General features: G+C 40.9%; 1 protein-coding gene across 3 annotated transcripts; it reads left to right on the forward strand.

Annotated features, from left to right (window-relative positions):
- Positions 1-1,184: 1,184 nt before the first annotated feature.
- Positions 1,185-11,123, forward strand: pdcd4b (programmed cell death 4b). 3 transcript variants are annotated; one of them, XM_078278755.1, is made up of 12 exons: positions 1,185-1,282; positions 1,745-1,855; positions 2,244-2,561; positions 6,064-6,158; positions 6,571-6,684; positions 6,844-7,065; positions 8,266-8,363; positions 8,719-8,833; positions 9,408-9,515; positions 9,930-10,040; positions 10,140-10,279; positions 10,405-11,123. In XM_078278755.1, the coding sequence occupies exons 2-12, from the start codon at positions 1,813-1,815 to the stop codon at positions 10,463-10,465; spliced, it is 1,425 nt and encodes a 474-aa protein (XP_078134881.1). In that variant the 5' UTR covers positions 1,185-1,282; positions 1,745-1,812; the 3' UTR covers positions 10,466-11,123. The 3 variants fall into 3 exon arrangements, with proteins under 3 accessions (XP_078134881.1, XP_078134872.1, XP_078134891.1); XM_078278746.1 differs by having other exon boundaries at positions 1,185-1,269; XM_078278765.1 differs by having other exon boundaries at positions 1,185-1,269; positions 2,247-2,561.
- Positions 11,124-11,370: the final 247 nt, after the last annotated feature.

Here is an 11,370-nt window from a genome sequence, read left to right on the forward strand (position 1 = left end):
TTCCACAGTCAGTGATGGTTTGGGGTGCCATGTCATCTGCTGGTGTTGGTCCACTGTGTTTTCTGAGGTCCAAGGTCAACGCAGCCGTCTACCAGGAAGTTTTAGAACACTTCATGCTTCCTGCTGCTGACCAACTTTATAGAGATGCAGATTTCATTTTCCAACAGGACTTGGCACCTGCACACAGTGCCAAAGCTACCAGTACCTGGTTTAAGGACCATGGTATCCCTGTTCTTAATTGGCCAGCAAACTCGCCTGACCTTAACCCTATAGAAAATCTATGGGGTGTTGTGAAGAGGAAGATGCGATACGCCAGACCCAACAATGCTGAAGAGCTGAAGGCCACTATCAGAGCAACCTGGGCTCTCGTAACACCTGAGCAGTGCCACAGACTGATCGACTCCATGCCACGCCGCATTGCTGCAGTAATTCAGGCAAAAGGAGCCCCAACTAAGTATTGAGTGCTGTACATGCTCATACTTTTCATGTTCATACTTTTCAGTTGGCCAATATTTCTAAAAATCCTATTTTTGTATTGGTCTTAAGTAATATTCTAATTTTCTGAGATACTGAATTTGGGGTTTTCATTAGTTGTCAGTTCTAATCATCAAAAGTAAAAGAAATAAACACTTGAAATATATCAGTCTGTGTGGAATGAATGTATACATTATAGAAGTTTAACTTTTTGAATGGAATTACTGGAATAAATCAACTTTTTCATGATATTCTAATTATATGACCAGCACCTGTAGCTGTGTAAGTCAGTTTGGATATTCTTGTTTGTTTGGACATTTAACCTTGATCATCTGCTAAATGATTGTACTTTTATTAAAAACGTCCCGGTCAGACAGTTATTCTGCTTACTCACATAGTATGTTTACACAGTGAACTGTTCAGACTGCATGCTTTGGCCAGAAAAACAAATACTAATTTGACAGAGTCAATTAATCTTTATCATCAATATCATCGTCGCCATCATCATCAATAATGACTAGAATGTTGTAACCGATGTGAAAATATCCCAAAATAGAAAGAGCTGTTTCTAGTACCGCAGATAGGGAGCAACGCTTTGTAAACAACATAAACTACACAGAACATGCGAGAAGAAAACCGTGTTGCATTTTCATTGGTTCTTTGCTTTAAAAACGCACACCCCCAGCCAATCAGAGAAGGAAAATACAGACCTACGTGCCTGCGTTGCTGGGTAGATAAAACAAAAAACAACAGGATTCGTGTTAAGAGTTTGAAGCTTTGGACGCAAGACAGACGGTCAGTTTTCATTGTGAGTTATTTAATCGACAGAGCAAGGCAGATAGAAATGCATGTTTTATGTCAGTGTTGTTAAGACTTACAATGTTTTCGCTGTAACTAAAAAATGTACACCGAGCTAGCGGACAGTTTTTATATTTTACTGACGTCTGAGCTTCAACAAACGATAAATGGCGAGTCAGTAACATCAACGAACGGTCAGCTAATAAACTGTAAACTGCATATTTAGATAAAGTGTATGAGTAGGATCGTTTTATATGTGCAGTTAAATACTCTGGAGACAGTAGAGTCTTTTGACGCAGCTCTTCATTTTGACACTAACGCTAAACATTCAAGCTAACGCAACGCTATTGTTTATCAACAGTGTCACTTTGAATGAATAGGGGGAGGGGAGGCTGTTGCGTGGCATCATATGTCTGGGCATGTTATTAATCTTGTCTGCATATAAAATCCTGTTTCCTCTTCAACATTGCAGGTTTTATTTGAAATAATTTTTTTGCACGCTGTTCTGCTGCAAAATCTCTTTTCTATTTAAAAAAAAAAATGGCAACTGACTGCGAGGCCTGGCTGAACGCAAACCCCGTTGGTGAGTGTGACAACAATTTAAATGTCTCATCCGCTGTGTCTTATTATATGTGTTATTATGTGGGGCACTGGGGATTTTTCATGCGGAAGTGGTTGACTGCTTATTTTCTTGCACTGCCTGCAGGTTCTGTGATGCTGAATGTAGCATTGATGACATTCTGCTATTCATCCTACATTTTGTGGGTGACTGCAGATAGAAATTGACTGAGTATAATTAAGTCTGACATCAAGCATCTTCTCCTGAGTTTATTGGATTTGCACATGGCCCCGGCTGAAATAAATACTACGAAGAACAGTCGGCTCTAATCTCCCTGATCTGCTCTGCACAGAAAAACAGTACCACTTACTCATCAACTTAAACTCTCCCCTATTTTGTCCTTGAAATCCAGCAGAGGCGGAGGACCTGAGTGACTCCTTTTTATCTGGCGAGGAAGACAATGCGGGATTGGTTGTCAACAAAAACTTCAGAAATGAGATAAATGGCAACTTGCTGTCCTCGTCGAGCAACAGCATCCATGAAGCACGTCTCAAGGCGAAGGCCAAGCGGAGGCTGAGAAAGAACTCGTCCAGGGACTCCGGCAGGGGGGACTCTCTCAGCGATAACGGGGACGTGGTCAGTGGAACCTCGGTGGCACCAAGCAGCCCTAAGAGCAAGCTGCTGGACAGAAAGTCCCGACTGGGCAAGGGCAGAGGTCTGCCAAAGAAAGGTACGAAGATTTAACATTTCAAATGAAGAAGTCAGTCCAGTTTACTTTTTAATATGGCAATATTATATTGTCAATACTACAATATGATGTATGTTAAAGTCATTTCTGTGTGATACCAAAGAGATCAAATGTCTCAGTTTCTCTAATTTTCATAACCTTTTGCTTAAAATTACCACAGGCGAGTAAAAGTAAATCAAAGAGCCTCTGGTGTTTTAGTGCCCTGTGCTACAAAGAGAAGGCCTTCATCACTGTGTGACTGGCCCTCCATCTAGGAGCCATAAACCAATTAGCATGTACACAAATGGCTAGGTGATTGTGAGCAGGTCATGCCCATTTAAAAGCACCCTTTTCTTTTAATCTGCTCCGCCAAGCTTTTCTGTAAATTTCCATTAGAGGTTAAATAATAATCTTGGCAACATTTGTGTTTAGTGTACCAGAAGTTGCTTTTGTTTGTGATAATCTGTCAACCCATTGGATGTGACATTATTATTTCACCTTTTGGACTGCCATGAGTGGAGACGGAGACAGCTGGCTGTTATTTGAAGGGAAATTGACTGGAATGCTCCTTTAATTTAATAAGGTTAATGGAGCATATGTCTGTCCTGTGTATGAGATTTGTTAACTGTTTTTGTGTTGCTGGACAGCCCAATGACAGCTATATAATAATAATAATAATAATAATAATAATAATTGTATTTGTATAGCACCTTTTAAAAACATTAGTTTACAAATAGCTTTGACAGGAGAAACAAAAGCACATACAAATAAACATACAGCATACACATTGTAATTGTGTAAGATAGAAGATGGGGCAGCTTTGAAGGACAGAAAAACGACAATATAATACTTTCTTATTGGGTGACCCTAATGATAACAGCATTAGGTATTCAGCTGATGCTGTATAATGGCTTACTTGCTTTATCCAATTTATACATTAAACCAAATATAGCTCCTCTGATCCGCCTTTCCCCGAACTGAACTTTTAAAAGTAACACTGATACATCACACACATACTCTTACTGCGGGTCCTCATTCAGTGATGTAAGCATGCACTATATGCCTATATGTCCCAGCAGACTGCAGTACAGTTCAGTCACTTAGCTCTTCCCGTGGAAGAGAAGTGTAGTTTCTCTTGGCACAATGTCTGTCCATTTTGCTGGTTGCATAACAGAACTGTCACGTCAGTGGGGCCCTGTTATTTGAGCTCTGAGCTCTCCTGCATTAAAAGTTCATGTATTGCAATTTTGAAAGACAAATGCAGTGGATGTGCAGAATCTCTGGCGAGAGCAAACTAGCATCCACCATGTTTTAATGCTGAAGTGGAACAGTTTTTCCACAACCAATGTGGGCTGTGCTAAATATAGTGGCATGTACCACTGTGCCTGGTTGGGACTAATGGAGGTTTTAGCTGCTTGATACTGGGTTCTTAAGCTGTCTTCAGTCTGACCTCAGACCCAGCAGATGTTTGTTTGTGTAACACAAACAAAAGCGTCACCTCCCTAGATACAGGGCTTATATCACAGCATGTTTGGTCCTTGGGTTACATTTCTTTTAGCATGGGTATTAGTAGAGATAACACATACAGATAATGATCCATATAACATTAGTAATATTATAACAACTATATTATTTCTTTTTTGACCGCTGGACAAGACCTTCGTGAAGTCTAACTCATGTTATAAACTATAGCAGAGAGATGTGCTGTGTGATATAAGGAAGTCTGAAAGAGAATTGTTGTGGGTTATTTTGGGTACAGAGATCATATACATGAAGCATCATTGGTTAAAATCTATTGTGTGGTTTTGACTAAAACACTAAGCAACTGCCTGCACAATCAGTTAAAGGCCTATTGGTTGACAGTTGGTCAAAAGCATCTCACTTTTCTCGACTGCTATTTCCTTCTTGACGTTAGAACTGTTACTTCTCCTTTAAAATGAATCCAAGAGGCTTGACACTGCAAGGCCTTTAATGATAATATTACACACATTTGAATGGATGTCTCCAGAGATGTTTGGAGGTCAGGTCAGGACAACAAAATAACCAGTGGGGGTTGTCCCCCATATTGCGCATGCGTCACTTTGCGACAGCCCCACACAGGTAGGCTAGCAGATCTGTTTTGCTGTTTGCTGCCACAGAATAATGAGATAGGTACATTACATAGCAGTAATTTATTATTTAGCATAAGGCATCACATTTTCACGACATGATCCCTGATGTCAGTTCTAGATTAGAGGCTGAAGTAGCCTACAAGAACCTGCTAACGAGAGACTTCTGTAATGTCAATACAATATAAATGGACATGCATAACGAAGTTCGTTCACTGCTGGCTACAAGTTGGCAATCAAACCCAACAAAGGCTGTCACTTGAATGGCGTTTTGAGCTAACATTAGCATTCAAACAGTCATAGATAGCTAAAACGTTTGCCGGATCCCTCGGCGTTATGCCGTAAACCGTTTAAATCTGAGCATGTGCAACTCACATCTGCACTCGACTCACATCTGGTAGTGACAGGGGTTCTGACTCTCATCACAGCATGGGGGTGGTCAGTAGCCTGACAAGCCAGACCCACATCAAGGTCTGGGAACTCACCATTGACAGGGCTCAATCCGAGGGGCGGGATAAACGGTTGTCTTTCATATTCCCCTGCACTCATAGCCAACCAGAGCAACGCTAGTTGATAGATTAAACTTTTGCCGTTTCCGGTCGGCAAAACTCTGAACACATCTTCCTTTTTTAAGAATGATTTCAGTGCTTAACTCCAAGTCTTCCAGAGTCGCGGCCAAAGCCGATTCGAAAGACCTCTGTTCGCCAGCAGCAGCAGCCATCTTCTTTGTTTTCAAGTAGCAGGGAATTCACGCAGAACAGTCGCAACTCTGCCGTCCTTATGTTAAGCCCGCCCACCGACTCTATTCACGACGTGATTGGCCTGACCAGAATTTGGTTTTTCCAGCTCGCAAGCCAACGGAGAGTTAATAGACTACATTTGCTGCCGCTAGGGTGCGTCTAGATTTCTAGGCTAGGTGGTCAGGCTTTTAATGAGCAGATTCTGAAAATGTGACTGGGTTTTGTCTGACACTAGCACCATACAGTGGGTGTTTGACCCTAAGTTGCTCATAAGATTTAATCTGAAAAAGGTTACAAAAACACTTCCGATTCAAGACGTTTCCCTGCTATAGATCAGCATCCCCTTTCTGTTTCCGTGTCTCAATCTTTACCCTCAGTACCACGACACCACCTTCTTCTTATGTCTGCTTTGAAACGGCTTTGAGGGTGTTTCTCAGGAGTTATATTTCAGGGACATCATGTTCAGAGATGAGATGTTTTCAGAACAACTCATGTTTCAAGTAACCAGAGATATGTGCCACTCAATCTTTTGAAAATGACACTGCTCATGGCCTTGGTTTTTTTTTTTTTTTTTTTTTACCATATTGCCTTTTAAAATGAGCCATCAGGATGTTGTCAGATCTCATGTCGAACATCGTCACTGACGTTTCTCTGCAGGTGGGGCTGGAGGAAAAGGTGTGTGGGGCCGATCTGGTGAAGTTTATGAATTGGAGGAGGTCGATCAGAAAGACCCCAACTATGACGAAGCTCAGGTACTGACTGTGGTGTTGACATCTTTATTATACATGTAGTGTTCGGAATAGCATGGTCACTTGTTAAAATCTGATGCAATCAATGCAAAACCCTGCAATAAAAGAAATGTATGTGGGGCTTATAACGTGTAATGTTTGTTGAGACTTTGTTGCTATGTAGTAATTTTTGAAGGTGTAGTTTATGACGTTGCTGTACTAACTTGCATCATATTGTAGGTTTTTCCCATTATTTGTATGTACGGTGAATAAAATAACAAGTGTCGTATTAATCTGTCATATAAATACCAAAAACTGTACAAGTGAGTCATTTACTGTAAATGTTAATTCTTGATAAAACTACCAGCATGTGTGGCAGCTCATCCTTATTTAATCTCCCAAATGCTTGACCTAGAATGTGATTGTGTTTTGACAGGAAAACTGTGTGTATGAGACTGTGGTTCCCCCGCTGGATGAGAGGGACTTTGAGAAGACAGTCACCCCCATAGTGCAAGAGTACTTTGAACATGGAGACACAAATGAAGTAGCGGTAAGTGTGCAGGAAACATCCTGTCGGTGTACTTGTGCGTGACAGCAGCAGAAAGAAACGGAAATCTACATAGAAAGTTCTCTAAAAATAACAAGAATTGAAAGACGGGAACACAGCCATTAGAGCCCATGCCAAGTTCATGTTTCTCTCCACATCCAGGAGCTGCTTGCAGAACTGAACCTGGGACCGATGCAGAGCAAAGTGCCGTCGCTGGCTGTGTCGCTGGCCCTGGAGGCCAAAGCCAGCCACCGGGAGCTCACCTCCAGGCTGCTGGCCGACCTGTGCGGGCCGGTGCTGTCCCTCAGCGACATGGAAAAGTCCTTCGACCAACTGCTCCTAGAGCTGCCCGATTTGGTCTTGGACACACCCGGAGCCCCACAGGTGAGTCAACTGAGGGTCTGGAGATAAGTGTGTACACCCGTAGCTCAATTACCAACTTATAGCTGGGCAATAATGGCCAACATCTTCTATCCCGAATTAGGTAATTTCATATCTCAATCAATATACAGTATAACACAATATAGCATACGTTCTGGTAATTAAATAACCACATGGTGAAGCCTATTTTTGTATACTCATGTAAATTACGATATGTATCTGTCAATCCATTACAGTCAACACACAAGACTTGTTTCATACTGAAAGTATGCATTCTGTTTGAGGTGAATGTTGAGAGAGATAGAGAGACCCCCCCCCCTTTTCAGCCTGCACGGACATGAGATCTCTGTCCATTGTCTGTCTGCTCTCACAAAATGCAAGCTCAGCAAAGGACGCTCAAAGGGTTATTGGTCGCCACCCCTCACACCCTTCCTGTCCCTGTCTCGTTGGGGCTCACTAGTCATTTCTGTCCTACTTTCACAGTTCTCTGTGGGTAATGACTCTGCCTTGCCCCCGCCTCCCTCCCTTTACCCATTTCACTCTCTCTTTCTCAGTTTCTCTCACACACATTGCACACTCCTCTCTTTCTCCTCATATGCCTGCCAGTCTAGACACAGCCACGGGTCAAATGAGACGGAGCTGCCTCTTGTCTGAACAGGAACAATGATCAGTGTTGAGCACAGGCTTTGTGGAGGCCAGAAGAGCAAAGCCAGCTCTTTCGTTTCCCTAAATCATGTGCTTGCACTACTGTAAACAAACCCATACACACGTGCCCCTGAGGCCACTGCCAGTCATCTGTCATGTTAGTGTTTTTGTGGGGCCTCCATGTATTCTCATGCAACAAAACTATATTCTATTTACTGTTGCAAGAAGACACTGTTCCTTGAAGTAATGGAATAAAACAACTTTGCGTTAGTGATTTTGAAATATGACTTTGTCCTGTATTTTCTATATAACAAATACAAATTAATTCCCAGATTACAAAAATTAATCAATAGGGAGCCATAGAAATGCCAGTGTCTTTCTGAATAAATGCTTATTCCTCACTCATCCGTAGAGCTGGAATCGCAATATGAATGTGAATCGTTGTTTTTTTTTGTTTTTTTTTTGCACACCCCTAGTGTTTTACGTGTCAGGCATTCATGAACATGAGGCCCTTGACTTTCATACATTTTTTTTCCGTCTTTTGTGTTCATTTTCCAGTTGGTGGGCCAATTCATTGCACGCGCTGTGAGCGACCAAATATTGTCCAAGAGCTACATCGATGGCTACAAAGGCAGAGTTGACTGTCAATACACAAGGTATGGGATGTTTGGCCGAGCTCAGCTTGTGCCGTTATTTTGGTTTCCTGTTTTATGCTCTTATTATGTAAATCCTTAGTGATTATGTCAGGGTTTAAAGTAAGTACACTAATGTGATAAACAAAGGTTCTCTCAAACATTACAAGCAACTTTTGGTAAAGGGGCTCTGTATCAAAGCCACAGCACCCACAAAACAAACATGCGAAACACCAGATCTTTTGTATATTGGCGGAGAAGCAGTGAGATCACTTCCATGTAGGAGCGATGGGACAATAATGGATGTAGGTATGAAAGAAAGTGTTGCAGTGTGACAACATTGCCCCACAAACCTTGGCTGTTTTTTTTTATCTTCCAGAGTGTCACTAGACCGGGCAGCGGTGCTGCTGAGGATGAGTATGGGTGGCCTACGCATAGACAACCAGTGGGGGACAGGCGGGGGCCAGAGACCTGTCATACAGCTCATTAAAGAGGTAGATTACATAAAGCAGACTTGAGAAGACACCAGTAGTAGACCTGTTGTTTTTTTATTTCACTTTTTCTAACTAAAATTCAGTAGACTATTTTTTTATTTTTTTATTTCTTTTGTGAAATATTAGCGTTGTGTGTGTCTGTGTTACAAAGCTTTATCTGGTTCAGTAAATTTGCCACCACAAGAAAGACATTTTTGATGGCTGAGAAACCTGAACCGTTTCATCATTTCTGTGCAAACGCTGCCCTAACTTTTATCAATGAGGCACCCCTTGAGGAAAACAGTGTTCAGGTTTACTTCTCAAACGCTCAAGAACAAACAGTACTACATTAACAATGTTTAGCAGTTTCAATGTACCTGTCTGGCTCACTGTTCTTTTGAGAAGGGGGTTTCTATGAATATTGGGTGCGATACCATGATTCCTAAACCTCTATTCCGCTTAGAGAGCCTTAACGCTCATTCAAGTCCAAGAATTCCCTACAATTACGACTGATTGGTGCTCTTTTTACAACTTGTAGCTGTAAGAAAAATGCCATAGGTTAAGAATAGTGATTTCCTATTCTCTGTATTGTCAGATGAACCTGCTGCTGAAGGAGTACATCCTGTCTGGAGACAGCAAGGAGGCTGAGAAGTGCCTGAAAGATCTGGAGGTTCCCCATTTCCACCATGAGTTTGTCTACGAGGTAAACCCTTTGCTTTAGATTAAAGCAGGACAGCCCAAGCTCAGTCTTACCTGTAAAGTATCACATTTCAGGTGTCTCAGAGGCTAAACTATACATACAATAATTCTGCAAAACTCTTAATTAAACAAATGGAAAAAAAAACAAAAAAACAATCATGATTTTGAGTTGTTGTTGTGAGAGCCGCCTTCGTCATCGACTTTCTAAAGCCAGAAAGACGATGTTTATCTATACCTGAACAATATTGTGTGTGCAGATGACACTACGCCTACGTTTTTATCTTTTAATTTTCAATCCCCATTGAAGAGTGTAAATAAAATAACTGTACGTTTTGTTCTGCAGTAAGTGCTTCCAGTGGATAGTAGCAAAGGTTTTTGAGCACTAATACAAAGCTGTGAATATTTCTATTTCCCTAAGGCAATTGTGATGATGTTGGAGTCCAAAGGAGAGAAAACACTGAAAATGATTCTGCAGTTACTCAAGTCGCTCTCTGTCTCTTCCGTCATCAGTATAGACCAAATGAGAAGGGTAAGGCGCCCCCTGGTGTTTGAATTATGCACCAGCTCATTTGTTTGCTAGCCTTAGAAAATACTGGTTTATATACAGTGTCTTTTTTTTCTTTTATAGGGCTATGAAAGAGTTTATATGGACATTGCTGAAATCAACATTGATGTCCCTCGTGCATACTTCATCCTGGAGAAATGTGTTGACAAAAGCTTCAGTTTGGGGATCATTGATGTAAAGTTAAGAGATCTTTGTCCCTGTCGGTAAGTGCACGCTACTAGTTTTCTCAGACACACACCTTACACTCATCTCCGAAGGGAGATGTGTTTCCCCGATTTTCTATTTGTTTTGTTATTACTGTATGTTAATATGTTCTGTCTCTCGTCAGAGGCCGGAAGAGATTTGTCAGCGAGGGAGATGGTGGTGTTGTCAAACTTGAAAGTTACTGAGGAGCCCTTTTTAATGTGCCAGAGTTCCTGGAAAGAAGAAGATAAAGCTACTTTTTTACTTGCGTATTTTTCAAAAATATTGGGGTACCATTTTTTTCTGGAAAAATAAAGTTCATTTCTAAAATTGAGGTGGGGTAGGAAAAAAAACTGCACTTTTGATTGAAACTGAAGTAGATCACTTTCTTCAAGGTGTTTCAATATAAACGTATACATAAGCTAACCCTTAAAGTGCCACACCTCGCAGTGTCAGTCATTCCATGTCGTTTTTGTACAGTATTTTCTTGATTTCACTGCCACTCCTTTTGTTTTGTAGAAAGCAGTGTTTGTACGGAGATGACTTGTTTGTGTCAAAAGCTTTATAAAGGGGTATAAAAAAAAAAATAAAGAAAAGGGGAGCACGTTGGTTAAATGCAATACTAGCTCCATAACTAGCTGCTGTTTCTATGCTGTGCTTAACTTTTTTTCTTTTTACCCTTTAAATTACACAAATGCAACACAAAGACAATACAAAGACATGAGTACAGTGCAAAAACAAATACCAGTTGGGTAACTTCAGAAAATAGTGTTTAGAGTGTTTATTTTTTATATCTGGGGAGTACTGGCGTTGTAAATGTACCAGTATTGGACCTTGTTTGTTCATTAAATCACTATTAAAATACCCAAGACTGTTTTTGTGAATGTCACAATATAAACACAAAATTACTAACTACATGTTGCAACTTCACTCTTTGATCTGACACATTAATTGTTCTGCTCTACATTCACTCAAGAAGGAAGCCGTTAACTGACATTTTCTTGTATGCATTAATGCCAACTTACAGATGCAGTAATACAAATGGGGAGTCTGAAGAAGTACGGAGGTCTTGGAAAATTTGGCAATAGATGTAATCCTTGCAGTAGATTAT

The sequence above is a fragment of the Sander vitreus genome, chromosome 2 (genome assembly GCF_031162955.1).
Source record: "Sander vitreus isolate 19-12246 chromosome 2, sanVit1, whole genome shotgun sequence".
NCBI lineage: Eukaryota > Metazoa > Chordata > Actinopteri > Perciformes > Percidae > Sander > Sander vitreus.